This window comes from Canis aureus, chromosome 14 (assembly GCF_053574225.1).
Source record: "Canis aureus isolate CA01 chromosome 14, VMU_Caureus_v.1.0, whole genome shotgun sequence".
NCBI lineage: Eukaryota > Metazoa > Chordata > Mammalia > Carnivora > Canidae > Canis > Canis aureus.
The window spans coordinates 46,806,080-46,824,700 of NC_135624.1; the positions used below are offsets into that span (position 1 = coordinate 46,806,080).

At 41.8% G+C, this 18,621-nt stretch overlaps 1 protein-coding gene across 1 annotated transcript; it reads right to left on the bottom strand.

Moving 5' to 3' along the window:
* Nucleotides 1-1,326: 1,326 nt before the first annotated feature.
* Nucleotides 1,327-15,937, bottom strand: COMMD8 (COMM domain containing 8). Its single transcript, XM_077847923.1, has 5 exons — nucleotides 15,788-15,937; nucleotides 10,659-10,814; nucleotides 6,585-6,737; nucleotides 3,836-3,991; nucleotides 1,327-2,255 (listed from the first exon to the last, which is right to left on the bottom strand). Exons 1-5 carry the CDS (start codon nucleotides 15,851-15,853, stop codon nucleotides 2,235-2,237), a joined length of 552 nt encoding a protein of 183 aa, XP_077704049.1. The 5' UTR covers nucleotides 15,854-15,937; the 3' UTR covers nucleotides 1,327-2,234.
* Between the last annotated feature and the right edge of the window lie 2,684 nt (nucleotides 15,938-18,621).

The following is an 18,621-nucleotide window of genomic DNA, read 5'->3' on the forward strand; positions in this document are numbered from 1 at the left end:
ACCAGACTGTACATTCTAAATATGTGAGGTTTAAAGTATATCAGTCAAACTTCAACAAAGTGGTTAAATATTCTAATGGGTGATAAATAAGGTGATGAGAGGAACAATTAAGTAGAGCAAAGGAAGCCAATAGAGGGTTCAAAGTCAGAAGGACCTTAGATCAGTACAGACCTGCCTCGACTTATGGGGTTACATCTCAATAAACCCATCATATACTGAATATATTGGAAGTCAAAAGTGCATTTAATACGCCTCACCTACCTTACATGTGCTCGGACCACTTATTCTAGCCTACAGTTCCACAAAAGCCTATTTCTTTTTAAAGATTTATTTATTTATTTATTTATTTATTTATTTATTTATTTATTTATTTATTCATGATAGACATAGAAAGAGAGAGGCAGAGACACAGGCAGAGGGAGAAGCAGGCTCCATGCAGGGAGCCCAATGTGGGACTTGATCCCGGGACTTCAGGATCGTGCCCTGTGCCGAAGGCAGGCGCCAAACCGCTGAGCCACCCAGGGATCCCCAAAAGCCTTTTTTTTTTTTTTTAAATAAAGCGTTGAATACCTCAAGTAATTTCCTAAATAATGTATAAAAAGTGAAAAACAGAATGGTTGTGTGGGTAAAGGATGGTTGTCAGGGTATCAGTCATTTACCCTCGTGACCGTGTGGCTGCCTGGTAGCTGCAACACTGCCCGCTGCCCAACACCAGAAAAGAATGTTGTATTGCATACGGCTAGCCCAGGAAAAGATCAAAATTCAAAAAGGAAAAAAAGAAATCAAAATTCAAAGTATGATCTCTACTAAATGCATGTTGCTTTAGCACAATAGTAAAGTCAAAAAGTCTTAAGTCAAACCATCGTACATCAGGGATCACGGATTATTTAAGTGCCAGCCTACAAACCGTACTAGTCTGTGACACAGGGAACTTGCACAGGAAGTACATCAACTACTTAAGCATGCTGTTTAGTTCAGCCACTATTTTTTCCATAATCAACATTTCTCAATGAGAAAAGCAATATATTGATAAGCACTCTTGGCATAAGCTCTTCATCTAATCTCTGACCTGTAAGGAACATTTCACAGACCTCAGAATGGCACTGGTCTACAGACGCCATTTTGAGTAGCACTGTCTAGATCACACGGACTTTTTCTTTAGGCCCTCTAAGCCTATCTTCGTCTCTATGAGAATAGTAATAACTGCTCAGAACCTCAAATAAATAGTCTGATGCTCTAATAAGCAATTAAGCTCGCAAATAGCAGGTACCAATTAATTATGGGTCACTGCATTAAGTAGAAAGTCTCTTGAAATAAAGCAATAGGTAAAAATAAAATGACATTTTTTATTTGTTCAGAATGCTTGTTTTTAAAGTTAACTGAAATTAAAAACGGTCTGTTTTCCAGTGAAGTTAACACCCAAAACAATTTACTTCAATATTAAAATTCTGTCACAAAACTAGACCTATATTTAATCTCAGCTGATATCTGAATAGTTATATATACACACTATACAATGACATCTATTCTTTTTATCAAAGCACACCCTCCCAATCAGACACAGAAATGCAGACGTAACAGCGTTACTTTCATTTTTTTCTACTCGAGTAAAAGATTTTAATCTCTAGAATTCATAAACTCAAAACTGTTGAGACAAATTTATTTTTTTCTTGTTCATGTCTGAAGAGGAGCTTCTTTCTCTAAGAAATTTTACATTTTATAATCTTTCCTTTGAAATAGAAGAAAGTTATGGAATCTCCTGAGTTATATATGCAGCTCATACATTCTTTAAAAGTTATTTTTTAAAATAATACAAATTAATCATATATATCCATAATACACATCCTTGCTATTCATATATTTCTTTAAGCAACATTCAAGTATATTTGTGCTTTTTACGTTTACATTACTTTAGAGCCTATTTTTAGCTTTCAATAAAACTGTCTATAAAGATTTCTCAAATATTTAATAAATGAGGCGAAACAGCCATTAGGAAAATATAAACTGCTATTATAGATTTTTCATCTATCATTTTTTATGCATTTCCTGTCAACCATGTCATTTCCTGTTCTTCTGGGAAGCGATACATTTTTATCTCTGCAATCCCAACACTGTTGCTTCCTCAGCACAGCAAAACAGTCAGTATAGCACAGGGGTTCTGGACACACAGTATTCACTCGGCTGCATCTGGGGTAGCAGTGGACTCAGACAGTGTTGGTATTTGCCATTTCCAGTTATTTCAACTGCAGGACCACCTTAAAACACAAAGTCGGGGGGAGAAGGAATTAGGTTATTCCAGAATGATGCCCGTATCTGCTTAACGAAATGCTCTGAAATCTCTGAAGACTGGACAACGGATAACAAGCAAGTACAATGCACAGTAACTGATGGTACGCCCCTGCCTAGATCCACGGCTGAGAACCAATTCCATTTGTATCTGCCTCTACCACACAACCCCGCAGACAGCCCCTTCAAAAGCAAGCCAGGCTACCAGGGTGGCTCCTAGGCACGTGGACGTCATCATGGCACTAAAACGACTGAGTGACTTCAAAGTAGAGGGAAGCTGAATATACCAGGGTTTCAAAAAGAGCCAGGCACCCAAGTGGCTCAGGTGGTTAAGCATCAGACTCTATATCAGGTCAGGTCTTGATCTCAGGGCCACGAGTTTAGGCTTCACACTGGGTTCCACAGTGCGTGGAGTGTACTTTAAAAAAAAAAAGGTGGGGGGGGCAGCCCCGGTGGCGCAGCGGTTTAGCACCGCCTGCAGCCCGGGGTGTGATCCTGGAGACCCTGAATCGAGTCCTGCGTCAGGCTCCCCGCGTGGAGCCTGCTTCTCCCTCTGCCTGTGTCTCTGCCTTTCTGTCTCTATGAGTAAATAAATAAAAATCTTAAAATAAATAAATAAATTAAAAAAAAAAGGGTGGGGGGACCCCTGGGTGGCACAAGAGCTGAGCGTCTGCCTTCAGCTCAGGGTGTGATCCCAGGGCCCTGGGATCAAGTCCCACATCGGGCTCCCCACAGGGAGCCTGATTTTCCCTCTGCCTGTGTCCCTGCCTCTCTCTGTCTCATTAATAAATAAATAAAGTCCTTAAAACCAAACAAACAAAAACAGGACCAAGAAGGTTAGTCAGGGGCAAGAGCAGTTGGTTAGAATACATGACCCTGATCACTGAGACCAGCTCACTAGAGAAAATGCTGAGCAATCATGAAAGGAACACGTGTATATAGAGACAGTTATTTTTATTTTTTTCTGACAGCAGTAATTTCTACTGTTTAAATATGATTTTTCTCATTAAATAAATACTGAGAATGGTTCTTGTTATTTAGGCAATCCTTTGTATGTGTAAAATTTTTAGTCATTCATTAGTTTTATCTTATCTCAACCTGACTTGTCATAATAACTGCAAGTCATATTTTGTCTCCCATACTTAGAGGATTATAAAAGCAACTTTATTTGTGTAGTTAAACACTCCTTTTGTTAAAATCATAACTACATATAATCATAAAAACTCTTCAGATTCAACTAATTTCATAGCATCAAGGTAAATATTTTTATCATTATTGAGCATTGGGGTAAAAAAATCTAGCTCTTAGAAAAGCACTATTATTCTATCAAAAATTAGTACTTGATAAATTATGCTCAAAACTAAGTAGTTAAAATTATAAATTATAATTAATTTAATGTCTAAAACTAGAGATGCAGAACATAGCAACAACAATATCCTTGACATAAAATATCAGGAACAAAATAGGACAATTATGAGTTTTTCTTCTATTGTTCTAAGGATATCAGTCAAAACTTATGCATTTTAAAATACACAATTAAAACAAATACCTTATTAGCTGCTTCCAAGGAGCTTATTAGATTCTGCAGCTCTTCTTTACTCATTTCAACGGAATACGGTTTGACTTCACCATTTTCTTTTATGTCTAGATGAAGGTTTAAGAGTGGCATTTGTAAAGTAGCGATCTTGTCACTAGACAGTGCAAGCTGTTTAAAATGAGGAAAATGGTAATTAATAAGTAGCAAAAAAGATGACATTAAATATGCATCACAGCTTATTTTCAATACATTTTAAGAAAAGAATACTCCTGCTTGCTGTCAATACAGAACAAGATGGAAGAAATGAAGAAACCCATGATACACCAACACATATATGAAGAACGGACAGAGAAAGGAGGATGAATAGAGAGGAAGACGACTAAGGAAAAGAGGACAACCAGGCCAAAGTCTGTGGTATAAGCAGAAATGCAGAGCAGAGTGACGGCTGGGAAGGGAAATGCTGAATGGGTCCAAGGCATCACAACAGTGAGAATTCTCAATGAAGTGTGACAACACCAAGAGGATGAAAGTCCACATACAAAGATAAAACTAAAAACACTGGTAAAGCCTGAGCAATGAAGATGCTTAATTCACAATGAGCTAATTCTCTAAGTTATTGATAAACACGTTATATCAAGGGGAGCTTGCATGGCTCAGTCAGTTAAGCGTCTGCCTTGAGCTCAGGTCATGATCTCAAGGTCTCCGGTCGAGCCCCACATTGGGGTTGAGCCCCACATGGGGGGGGGGGGTCCCCTGCTCAGCAGGGAGTCTGCTTCTCCCTCTCCTTCTGACCCTTCCTCCTGCTTATGCTCTCACTGGCACTCGCTCTCGCTGTCTTTATTAAATGAACCAATTGTTTTAGAAATCTTAAAAACAAAATAACATGTTATTAAGATACCAACTTCAATTACAGCCAGAACTGTAATTCAGCAAGAACACTCAACACATTTATGCCACTTCCTATTTTCTGTCTAAAGAGAATCCTAGAGGAAACAAAAGAACCAAATATTTACGATACTAATAATTTTTGAAACAAGCACCATAGCTTCACTGGCAGATGGCTATGGGAAGATCAATTCTCCTGGCATCTGAGCTAGAAAACTCCACAATACCTGAATGTTCAAAGTGCTCCTACTGGCCAAAATTTACTTGTACCACTCGTTACTTGTACAATGACTGGAAAGGAACTACTTCCCTAACCAACGTCCTCGGAGTGCACACACTACAGAATCGAATCCTCACATACCTCCTCCGTTCTGTCTTCAAAGACCAGGACTCATAAATATCTGACATTCAGAAGTATCAAAGATGGTCTACCCTACAGATCATTCTCCTCCTTAGCGTGTCCAGCAAGTGGTTTCTCAGTCTATGGTTGAGGACCACCAATGATGAACATGCTACCTCAAAAAGAGGTTAAATAATCTTCAGATACTGATTGAGTTAAAAAAAAGTTCTCTTTAGGTTGAACTCATCTCACTACAAGCATACCCAAGACCTTAGCCTTTGTCCTAGCCTCTGAAGCCACAGAGCAAGTATCAATTCCCTCATCCACACACACAGATGATTTTTAGTCCTTTAAATATATCATTTTTCTACTCAAGTTTTTCTTTTCTGGATACATGGTCTCAAGTGTTTCAAAAAACCTGCATGTACCATGATTTTAAGTTTCTTTCATTCTTTTTGGTTTGGCTCCAATTTGTTTAAGTATCTCTTACATCTGGCGGCCAGAACTAAAATTATTACTAAATTAACTAAAAAGATTTAATGAATGAAAACCGAATTAGAACTACCCATTGCTTGAAACACTGCATCTCTAACAACAAAACATAAGACTGAATCATCATACTGTTGACTCAGGCCACATGTAACTAATCAAAACTAAGTATTTCTCATATAAATTACTTTTGGCATATCTCTCATATCTTTTATATTAAGTTGGTTTATGTAAATAAAAATCCTCTACCTAGGTTATCTCTGCTCAGTTTATTCTGCTTCATTTGGTCTATCACTGTAATTTGCTGTAAAATCATCTTAAACTTTATCGTATTAATAATATTTAACAGATCTCAGATTTGATGAGCATAATGTTCCTAAAAACGTTGAAGTATGGGCCAAAACCAGAATCACAGAGACCTCCTTCCTGGCTAAAACAAATTCATCTGGTTTTGGTTATTTATCCAGCTATGACCCAAATAGCTATGTGATTTTTCCAGTTTTCTCTACTTTATGCACAGACAATATGAGGCACTTTATCTAGTTATTATGCTGAAATGAAGGAACACAATGTGTTTCAATACAACCTCCCCATCTAGGTCTATGAACCCTATACAGCATGGAGAGTTGGTCTGAAATTGTTCTTTATGAACCCTACTAATCACGAGTCTCTTTTCAAAATATTAATTTTAAGTGCTCTTTTAATAGCACATTACAGATTTTTCCCCCTGGAGGCAAAACCACATTTACCAATCTCAGAAGAGTATGTAAAGTCTAGAAAGTTCTAGCCAAAAATACATGTTGAATACATACTACTCTACTACTTAAGATATTTAATGATTTGCAGCTCTAGTTAACGAAATTTATTATCAATGTAATGTCCTTACATATTATTTGGATGTTTGTACTGTACTAAATTAATGTAAAAATGCAATTTTTTGACAATGTATTCTTTAAATAACAGAAGTTTTAGATGTATATTATGAAAAATAAACATCTTTCTATTCAGAAAATGAGATACAAAACATACATGCCCATAGATTCTCACCTTTAACTGCCAATCAAAATCTTGTAGTTGTGCAGAAGAAATATCAACTATTTCTTTTAACAGAGCCTGCTTGATCTCATCTTTCCTACTTTTCAAGCATTTCATGATAGCTTGTTGATGAAATGAATTCAACTGATTCAACTGCTGAGATATCTATTAAAAATAAAAGTAAACAGAAAATAAGTGAAAGGGTCTTTCTGTTTAAAATGTGAACACAGAGTTCCACTCCCCCTTCACAAACTCTTTAAAATGACAATAAAAGAAAAAAAAATATTTCTGTATCTATGAAAAGAATAAGATGAGAACGCATAACAAACAAGAGATTTCAACACATTTTTGCAAAACAAATTAAAGAGCAGATGGATCAAGTAGCATGGAAGCAAAGACCACAAAAGCTGGTATAGTTATTCTAAAATCAGACAATGTAGTTTTCGGGGCAAGAAGTATTATGACAAATAAAGAATGGCCCAAGGGCCATTCAACAGGAAGAACCACCATAAATTTGTGTGCACCTAATAGCATAGTTTCAAAATATATAAAGTAGCACAACTTGGCAGAATTAAAAGGAGAAATGGATAAATCTACCTTTATAATTAGAATGTTAACACATCTCCCAGTAACTAACAAAACCAAAAAAAAAAAAAAAAAAAAAATCAGTAAAAGTTAAAAACTGAAAACACTATCTTCCTTTAGCCTAGTTGACACAAACATTACACTCAACCAACTACATGAATACATATTATTTTCAAAAATATATGGTTCACCAAAATGAACTCTATGATGAGCCATGTGGCAAATTACAATAGATTTCAAAGGACTTCAATCAAACTCTATTTACCATGGTATAATTAAGTGAAAACTGATTTAAGAAGTTACAAATATTTGAAAATTATACAACATAACACAGTACTAAGAAAGGTATAAAATCAATCTTGTGTAAACTTTTCCAGAGAATAAGAGAAAAAATACTTCCTAATTCATTTTATTAGACCAGAATAATATTTGACATCCTGAGAAGTACATTACAGAAAAGAAAAACTATGAGCCAATACTACTCAAAAACAGAAGCAAAACTCCTAAATAAAATACTGGCAAACCAAATTAAGAGATATTATGACCAAGTGGCATTTATTTTGGCAATGCAAGTTTAGTTTACCATTTAAAAATCCAATGAAAGACACCACATCAACAAATAAAAACATCAAACTTAGGGGAAAAGCCTTTAAATAAAATTCAACAGTAACAGGTTATCCTATAGGTTTTCTAGATACTCGGTATCTAGAAAATCATACAGCTAACACAATAAATGATAAAATAGTGAATACATTCTTCCTAAGGTCAGGAATAAGATACCGCTATGTTTTTCAACACTGTCTCAAAGGTGTTAGTGCAATAAGCTAAGGAAAAAAAAAAAAAAAAAGGTATTAAAATTTAAGAAAGAAATGACTGTATACCAAAAAATCCAAAAAAAGAAATGTTTTGTAAGCTGTTAAACAATAATTTTTTTAAAGATTGTAAAACATGGCATAAAGATATAAAAATTTATGGTGCTTCTACATTCTAGCAGCCAACAATTGGAGAACAAAATTCAAAAACATCAAAAATATCAATTACTTAGAAATAAATCTAACAAGATCTCTATAACTAAAAACTACAAAATATTAGAGAAATTGAAGTAATCCAAATAAATGGAATGTTATACCGTGTTCATGGATTGGGAGAATATTAAGCCCGTAAATTCTTTCCAAAACAATCTAGAGATTCAGTGCAATCCCCATGCTCTATAACTTAAATGTGTCACCCCAAAATTCCTATGTTGAAATCCTATCCTTCACTGTGATATTTAAAGATGGGGCCTCAGAAAAGTTATTAGGTTTAATAGGTCAAAGGGTGGGGAATCTCAGTGATAGGATTAGTGACCTTATAAAAAAAGACCCAAGAGAGCATGCTTCTGCCCTCTCCCCTCACCAGTGTAAGAGACACAAGAAGGTCGTCTACAGCCAGAAAAAGGGCCCTCTGCAGGGAATCAAATCAGCCAGCAGCTTTATCTTGTATTGTGAGAAATAAATTCTTGTTGTTTAAGCTATCTAGCTTATAGTATTTTGATACAGCAGTCCAGCAGTTTTTTTCATTGAAATTGACAAGCTGATTTCAAAATGTACATGAAAATACAGAGGATTCATAATAACCAAAGCAATCTTGGAGAAGCAGGGCGTTGCAGGTCTTCTAATACCAGACAGCTTTAATTCTACAGTAATTAAGACAGTGTAATACTGTGAAATAGAGACAAATAAACTAATGGAGCAGATAAAGAGTCTAGATACAGACCCAAACATATACAGTTACCTGATTTACAACAAAGGCTGCAGAAAAATTCTATGGGAGCAAGGATAGTCATTTCAATAAATAGTACTGGGTCAATTGGCTACTGATGTGAAAAAATGTGAACTCAGTTCTTACTCCACACACAAATGTTAATTAAAAATGCATCAGTAACATAAATGTGAGAGCTTCTACAAAAAAACTAACAAATACATTTTCATGACTTTGGCACAAATATTTCTTAAACAGGACCTTACTAGCACTAACCATCAAAAGAAATATATACAAAGCTGGATTTGATCAAAATTCAGAACTTCTGTTCACAAAAAGACAAGAGTGAAAAGGCAAGCCCCATAATGGGAGAAGATATTTAAAATACATGATGTATCTAACAAAAAACTCCCATCAAAAATGATCCAAATCAAAATGAACATACTTAAAACTACATTTTTTTAAAAGGGAGAAACCTAAACAAACATGCCAAAATAATTTTTAACTAAGCTATAAAAGCAATTCAATGGAAGGATACCCCATGACCATATAATTTCACTTCAAGATGTCTATCGGAGAAAAACTAGCCAATGTGCATACAAGGAGACACACACAAAATGTCTGTAGAAGTACTATACATAACAACTAAAGAGACAGTGATCTAGTAGTTCATCAGAAGCGGAGACAGAAAAATAAGTCCTAATTCTTATCAACAAATACTACATGAACCAGATTTACATTTACCAACACCTGACAAGTCTGAAACACAACATTCCGTAAGAAAATTACAAATGGATACACAGGTTATTATTTACAAGTTATACGTTTAAACAGCTCAAATAGTTGTATATATTGCTTAAAATGCAAATATTCACACAATATAGAATACAAAACACGTACACCAACTTTACAAGTGGTGATCTCTTGGGGAAGGGTGGCATGCCCAGGTAGGGTTTAGATGCATCTATAATGCCTTGTTTCTAAAATAAACACACAAACCTTGTAATGCATAAAGATGTTAACAACTGTTTAACTGTGATAATGGGAATGTAAGTGTTTGTTATGTAACTTTAGGTTTCTTCTACATGATTTAAATGTGTCACAATTTTAAAAACATCAATCAAAACCATAAAAAACAAGAACTGCCACAATCAGATTTGCCTACTCAAAATTATGTGGTTTTTGTTGTAATATAACATATACTTACTGGGGGTACCTAGGAAGCTCAGGTCATGATCCCAGGGTCCTGGGATCCAGCCACACCAGGCTCTCTGCTCAGCAGGAGTCTACTTCTCCCTCTCCCTCTGCACACCCGGCCCCCCAGCTCCTACTCCCTTGTGTTCTCTCAAATAAGTGAATAAAATATTTTATTTATTTTATATATGGATGCAATTTTTTTAAATTATTTATTCATGATAGTCATAGAGAGAGGAGAGAGAAGCAGAGACACAGGCAGACGGAGAAGCAGGCTCCATGCCGGGAGCCCAACGCAGGACTCGATCCCGGGACTCCAGGATCGCGCCCTGGGCCAAAGGCAGGCGCTAAACCACTGAGCCACCCAGGGATTCCCGAATAAAATCTTTATTTTAAAAAAATATTTTTATTTTTTATTTTAAAAATATCTTATTTAAAAAAAAAAAGTATATGTATACTTCCTGATAATGGCTCTTGTGTGATACAGTACCCTAAAGACCAACTTAAGAAAAACTTGAAAATGATTTACTACTTATTATAAGGTACAGAAATTTGGAGTGAAGTTACCTCTTCATCAGATAAATTTTTACCAACTACAGCTTTGAAAAATTTGGTGATATCTTCTAGAACATTCTTCCATTCTGTTGAATCCCAAACACTGTGATAATCCTGGTAGAGAGGGTAAGCCCGGCCACAAATGCCATCAATTATTTTGTGAAGAAGCTGGAGAGAAAAGGAAATAAATGAATTATAAGTAAACTTGTAAAAAAAATTAATCTTCCCTGTAGGAAACAAATATTATTAGGAGAAGATCATGTTATCTGCAAAAGCAGCTGAGGTTGAAATGTAACTAGAGTTTCATTTTTAACATTATTCTCATTAATTAAAAATTAAAGCTCCAATAAAAATCCCAAACCTTCTATAATTTTGTCCACCTTCGGAAGCTAAAATAATCTCACAGATACACTGTTGTTTCCCCAATATTCCTGAAAGGAAGACGGCGAGAATAAAAGCTTCACCTTGGTATTACTTACTGTATTTATTCCAATAATCTTTAAAAAGTATGACTTTTAGACTAAAGTTTTATTACTGTAGATCTACAGACGTCATTTTCCTTTACCTCCATTTTCATAGCATTCATATTCCCTTCTTTTGGTCCACTCCAAGAAAACTGTATCTTTCTTTTCCTTTTCTACATTCCTTTATCTCTACCCTACCTTAGTATCAGCAATGGAAATACTAACACATATATAACTGAACATCGTGATTAGCACTGAATTTTGGAATAAAACTGTCTAGTTTAAATCCTAGTCCCGCTACTTAACTAAGTTTTATCAAGTTATTTAAATGTCCTGGGCCTGGATCCTCATGTGTAAAATGAGGGTATCATCTGTCCCCATAATGTTGCTGCAAGGATTAAATGAGTATATGCAAATCCCTCAGCACATTCCTGGCACGGATAAAACACTTAAACAGGGCAGCCCGGGTGGCTCAGCAGTTTAGCGCCACCTTCAGGCCAGGGCCTGATCCTGGAGACTCAGGGTCAAGTCCCAAGTCAGGATTCCTGCATGGAGCCTGCTTCTCCCTCTGCCTGTGTCTCTGCCTCTTTCTCTCTCTCTCTCTCTCTGTCTCTCATGAATAAATAAATAAAATCTTTAAAAAAATTTAAATGTTGCTAGCCATTGTTATAATTCTTCTAATTATTATTATTATCATTATTACCACCACTACTACTGTCGATACTGTTTCAAGTCTTTAACATACATTAACTGAGCGCCTACTATGCCAGCACTATTTGGGATAAACGATTAATATGGTTTTCTTTCCCAGGGGATATTTCTGTCTTGTAAAAAGAGTATTTGAACCCAAATAATTTGGAAATGCATTTAAGCAACAAGTCTTCCAAATCTTTCCCCACCCCGGACCATATTCTACTCCATTTTAAGCAATAACTTTATATAACACCGCATATACCAAAATAGAAATGAGCAACTGGTAATCGCACTTCAAAATGATGACTGATGCATTATATGAACAGACTTCTTATTTACCATAAATCAATGAACATTCTCAATTTAAAATTCATTCAAAGTTCTCTATATGTACCTCATGTTATCTCAAACTGCTAAAGCAAAACCCAAAACTCAAAATAAAAAATAAAAGTGCTATCTTCTGTAATACAAATGTTTTTATTCACTCATTCATAAATGTTTGTATTCATACATACAGATACGTAATGAGCACTTTATTCCAATTGTTAAGTTAATAGAACTACAAAGCAAAAATACCATAATAACTACCACTTACAGGGCCCAACTGAGTACCAAGCACCGTGCTTATAGAAGGTACAAAGGAGAACAGAGAGGAAGCACAGAAAGGTCTGCTTTAAAAGGATGAGTAGAAGGCCATTCAAATAGAAGAGAGAGAAAAAAAAAAAAACAAATAGAAGAGAGAGCATTTCTAGTCACAAGCAACGGCATATGCACAGAATGGAAGCGTAAAACTCATGTTCAATTTGAAAAAAAGTAAGATACAAGGCTGGAGAGGGGAGTGGAGGCCAAGTCGTAAAGGGCCCTATTTACAGCGTCCAGGCTCTTTGTTCCCACAGGGAAGCAACCTATTCACATATTTGCATTATCTTTCCATAAATTTGCCAACAAGCTGGGAGATAGAAGAAAAGAAAAAGAGAGGTGGTGAGACCAAAGGCCCCCTGCCTTCAGTTTACCAGGAAGAAATCAAGAGGGGCCTGAGTAGTTGAAGACACTCAGAACGGAGGCCACGAGGTAAAAAGAGAAGGAAGCGAGGACGACACCCAGAGGTTTAGGCTGAGTGGCTGGCAAATGGTGGTGCCCCCCAGCCGACGCTGAAGCTACAACCACAGGAAGAGTAGCTCCGGGAGGGAAAGCAAGGAGGTCAGCCAAGGACACACTGGTTTGGATACCTGGGGTGTGTCTCAGCAGAAGCCTGACACTCAGGGAAAGATTTCTGGCTGGATGCAGAGGTCGGCGTCATCCACCTCCACGGCTGGAAAGGTCGTGGGCCTGACGGGAGAAGTGGGCAGAAGGAAGACGGGGCAGAAAGCTAATACAAAGGCTGCAGTCAGCAGATGTGAACACACGCTCCTCCTCTGCCACTCACTAGACTGACAACGTCGGGCACATACTCAAACTCTGCTGACCTCTCCGTTTCCGCGCTCACAAAACCCCACAGAAGAGCTACGAAGGTTCTTCCGGATCCTGATAAGAATCACGCTTATTGGGATCCCTGGGTGGCGCAGCGGTTTGGCGCCTGCCTTTGGCCCAGGGCGCGATCCTGGAGACCCGGGATCGAATCCCACGTCGGGCTCCCAGTGCATGGAGCCTGCTTCTCCCTCTGCCTGTGTCTCTGCCTCTCTCTCTCTCTGTGTGACTATCATAAGTAAATAAAAATTAAAAAAAATAAAATAAAATAAAATAAAAATAAAAAAAATTAAAAAAAAAAAGAATCACGCTTATTCCCTTCTATCTCCCCCACGCTCTCCCATGGTAAATGGGATAGAGGAAAAACAAGACCTAAACGTGGGGCTTATAAAATATGCCTACCCCATGCCCCCCATCCTGTGATGCAGGCTAAGCCCCCACTCCCACTTCACCCATCCTGAACAGAACATAATGGGGCTTACGCAGAGGTGCCTACCACGGACACCGAAGATGCCCACTGAAGCTGGGCACCGAGGTGACTGCCCCCACGGTTAGGCCATATTAATTCCTGCCCTCAGTGAACCCTGATAGAGAACCCAGCTGGAGCCAGACACAACTCTCAGGAGCTAGGGCTATAAAGCCGAGTATCTACCCCACAGGGAGCTGAGAACGAGCCAGACCAGAGGCGAGCCAACCGGGCAAGCAGCTGTGCGGAGACCTGCGTGGAGACCCCAACTGCTGCGGCACAGAGGAGCAGCAGCAAACCTAGTTACGCGGCAGTTGCAACCCAACGTGCTAGAACCAGGCTCCTGGAGCTGGTGCTGAGGCTCGAGTTTGCACACGCTGCTTTCCTATAGGGCGAGGCAAAGTTCCTTCAGGTCTTTCCTTCCTTTCAAGGAGGAAGAACCCATCTCTCAGCTTTTCCTCTGACCGCAACCCCTGGGTCTTCTCTTCCTTCTACAGGTCACAGTCAAGATCCTCTACAGGATGCAATTACTGCCTCCACGCATCATCCTTTTTTTTTTTTTTAAGATTTTATTTATTTATTCATGAGAGACAGAGAGAGAGAGAGAGGCAGAGACACAGGCAGAGGGAGAAGCAGGCTCCATGCAGGGAGCCCAACGTGGGACTCGACCCTGAGTCTCCAGGATCAGGCCCTGGGCTGAAGGCAGGCACTCAACGGCTGAGCCACCCGGCCTGCCTGACATGTCATCTTTCAAACTCAAAGGCGCCTCCGGTGTTGAGGGTGGACACACAAGGTGCATGAAGACCTGGGCCACTGGCTTCCTACTCACCCCTCTAGTCTCTCCTCTCCGCTTACTCTGAATTTCAGCCTCGACCAATTAAGACCAATTAAACGGCAGGTCCTCAAGCCTGTGGGGGCTGGTTTCCTTCCTCCAGCCCCAGGGCTGCTGTCCCTCTGCCTAAAGCACTCCGTCCCTCCTGGCCTGTTTGGCTCCTACGCACCCTTCAGAACCCAACCTGGGGGGATCCCTGGGTGGCGCAGCGGTTTGGCACCTGCCTTTGGCCCAGGGCGCGATCCTGGAGACCCGGGATCGAATCCCACATCGGGCTCCCGGTGCACGGAGTCTGCTTCTCCCTCTGCCTATGTCTCTGCCCCCCCCCCCCTCTCTGTGTGACTATCATAAATAAATTTTAAAAAAAAGAACCCAACCTGGAAGTCCAGCTGTTCCTTTCTTGCAAAGCCTCCCTCTGCCCCCTCAACTCTGGGGCGCTACCTGTCCCAGGAGCTCAGTATACGGGTTAATTCCGCTTGGGGGCCGGGATGCCCGGGTGGCTCAGGGGTTGAGCATCTGCCCTCGGCTCAGGGCGTGATCCCAGGGTGTCGGGATCGAGTCCCACGTCGGGCTCCCCGCAGCGAGCCTGCCTCTCTCTGTGTGTCTATCATGAGTAAATAAATAAAATCTTAAAAAAAAAAAAAAAAAAAAAGAATCCATGTGGGTGTCTGTCGGCCCAGGACACAGGCGGGTCTCCCTGCCCGGGGTACCCTGCATCACCTGCGCGCTCAAGCACGAGGCTGGCTGCAGCGGGAAGCCGGCGGGACGAATGCGACCCAGGCTGCTTTCTGCAGGGCCCCGCAGCCGGGCTCGGGCTCGGGCCCCGGGCGCCCACGTCCACGCGGCCACTACTGGTGCGGCTCACCGCTGTGGGCTTTCCCGTCGTCCCGTCGGGGGCAGGGTACGCTGCTCCGCGTCCAGCTCCCCGCCGCGCCGGGCCCAGGCAGCGCCCCGAATGAATGAGACCGGAGGCCGCCAAGCGCCGGCCTGCGCTGCGGGAGGTCCGCGGGTCTCGGGTCCCCGGGCAGCGAGCGCCGCCGGCCGCCGGGTAGCCCGGGGAGCCCCGGGGGGGGGCGGGGGAGCCGGGGACGGAGCAGCCCGGGGGGGGAGCCCCAGGCCGCGGCGCCCGGAGCCTCAGCGCCCCCGCTCTCCAGGGGGAGCCCGGCGGCCGGACGCCCGACACCGCGTCCCTGCCCCGGGCCCCGCCTGCCGCCCTCACCTGCGGGCCCAGCTCGCCTGGAAGCTTCTGCAGCCGCCACAGGGGCGTCCCCTCTTCCGGCTCCATCCCAGGGCCGAGCGGCAGCCTCGGTCACGTGACGCAGCCCCGCGCCCTCCGGAGCGCCGCTCGCCCACGTGACCCGGGGGCGGGGCCGGGGCGGGCCTGGGGGCGGGGCGGGGCCGGGCGGGCGGGCGCCTGAGCCGCCGCGCGCGTGCGCAGATGCGCAGCCCTCGCTGCCGGGAGGACCTGGGGCCGCTGCTCCGGGGCGCGGGAGGCGGGAGGCGGGCGCTGCGGGCGGTGCAGCTCGGCTGCGCGGTCGCCCGAGCCTCTCTGCCCGGTGCCACACCGGCTCGTGGGAGGGGCCGGTCCGCGCTCGGGGCCGTGCTCCCCCCGACCCCGATTGCGGAGGCTCCGCGAGGGTTTCGGGGTGTGCGGGGTTGTGTCCAGACCCGCTGCTCTTCGCAGGCCCGTCTCCAGCCCCTTTCCGAGCGAGGAGGTCAGGTGTAGCGGAACAGCAATGCCCGTCCCCGGTTAAACTGGAAATTTCAGAGAAGCCACGAACAATATTTTCTTGACCCGTGTGCCCAAAGTATGGTATGAGGCATGATTAGGCCAGGAAAGTGCTCCCTGTTTATCTGGAAGTCGGAGACACGTGGTCCTGGATCTTAGGTCAAGGCCGAGTCTGAGGTCAGAGCCTCCAGCCGCTGCTGCTGCTGCTGATGCCGATGAGCTCGCAACAAAAAACTACACAGCTTCTCTGTGATTTCTCTCCTCCTTACAGCTGTTATTTTAATCAGAGGGTGGAGAATTTGGTGGGATGAGGCAGTTCTTGCTAGTCAGTCTAATACATTTTTTTTAAGTTTTTTTAATTTTTATTTATTTATGATAGTCACAGAGAGAGGAGAGAGAGAGAGAGAGAGGCAGAGACACAGGCAGAGGGAGAAGCAGGCTCCATGCAGGAAGCCTGACGTGGGATTCGATCCCGGGTCTCCAGGATCGCGCCCTGGGCCAAAGGCAGGCGCCAAACTGCTGCGCCACCCAGGGATCCCCAGTCTAATACATTTAATAATAAAAGCAGGGGATCCCTTGGGGGGCTCAGCGGTTGAGCAGCTCCCTTAGGCCCAGGGCGTGACCCCGGGGTCCCAGGATGGAGTCCTACATGAGGCTCCCTGCATGGAGCCTGCTTCTCCTCCCTCTGCCTGTGTCTCTGCCTCTCTCTCTATGTCATGACTAAATAAATAAAATATTTAAAATAATAATAATAAAAGCGGTGAAAACTGATGGAGCATACTGCAGACGTGAGAGTAATTATGTTAGTCTGTGGGCTTTGCAAAGAAAAACTATTTATTAGTGACACCCTTCAGTGTTTCGCTCCAATATCCTTTCTCTACTCTGCGCCCCATCTCTTGGGGGTGAAAGCATTTTTTTCTTCTTCTGAATTTTCATGACTGTCCCTCAAAATATTTACCGCTTTCTGGTTCTTCGTACAGATATGTAAAATTGATGTAGGAACAAGTGAGGGGCAGACGGGGCTAGGCAGGGAAAGGCCCCAGGGTCAGGCTCCTACCTAAGAAAACAGAAAAGATAGTAAAAACAAAAAAATAAACCTGGCTCCCCAGCTCCAAAATGTTAGGGAGTCTCCCCCCTGTAATGGCCACTAAGGAATCACAGAAACTCACCAGACACAAAGAAATATGTCATTAAGGTGTTATCAATAGTCATTGCTCAAGGGCAGCCCGGGTGGCTCAGCGGTTTAGCACCTGCCTTAGGCCCAGGGCACGATCCTGGAGGCCCGGGATCGAGTCCCACGTCTGGCTCCCTGCATGGAGCCTGCTTCTCCCTCTGCCTGTGTCTCTGCTTCTCTCTGTCATGAATAAATAAATAAAATATTTTAAAAAATAGTCGCTGCTCAAACCAAGACGGCACAAGCATGTCAAGGCCATGGGCTACTTGACTAGGATCCCAGAAATCCTAGATGTAGAGAAATATGGAGGAGGTATGAACCAGAGAGAGGGGAGCGCCTTGTTTGGGCTCATGATATTTATAAAAACATCTGGTTTGTTATAATGATGGTTACAAGTCCACCTTTTTGTCCTGAACATCCACCCTGATATTAGCAATAACTTGACCAAGTTCCTCAGTCAGTTTCCTAGAAAAGACAGACCATAAAAGCCCTCAGTGACAACCCTATGGGGACCCTTCTCACTTCTCATACAGCTTTCTCTGTATCTCTGCCTAATAAACTTTTATCGCTTTGCTCACTCTCTGTTGTCTGCCGGATTTGTTCTTCCACTCGATGAGACAAGAACCGAGCTCTCCTGTATGGCAATGATCATTGACCCAACTGAAACATGATTAAGACACATTGACTTTGTGCATAGGGGCTGCTCAATTAATAGTTAATAAACAAGGAATCTGGAACCTTCCTGGCTAATGTATGTCTGTTAGTAAGTCTACTGAGGGTAGACCCTGTTTTCTAAGAAAGCTAGATTTTGAATATTGTAAAAGTTGTAAAAATATTTATCAAGTATCTATAGTAGATGCCAAACAGTTTATAAATTTTATCTTATTAATCCTCCCTATAACCTTGTGTTGTAGGTGTTACCCCAACTTCTAAAGATGAGGAAACAAATTTGGTGAACTTGTGTCTACCTTGTCCAAGAGTCATACAGGTGTTAGTTCCAAAGTCACTGGGCTGACTCTGTTTCACTTGCCCCAAAGAGGAAAGAAAGGCATTCTGCGGCGGTATGGTTTCCTAAAGTCATAAAACAGATTACTAAATAGGGCGAAGAGGCACAAACAGGGCCCAAGATTTAGTCAGAGGACACAGAATT

Coding starts and splice junctions, on each gene's coding strand:
- COMMD8 (XM_077847923.1), bottom strand. CDS start 15,853: ATGGAGCCGGAAGAGGGGACGCCCCTGTGGCGGCTGCAGAAGCTTCCA. Junction 6,738..10,658: donor AAAATTTATCTGATGAAGAG/GTAACTTCACTC, acceptor TATTTTTAATAG/ATATCTCAGCAGTTGAATCA. Junction 3,992..6,584: donor ATTTTGATTGGCAGTTAAAG/GTGAGAATCTAT, acceptor CATTTTAAACAG/CTTGCACTGTCTAGTGACAA.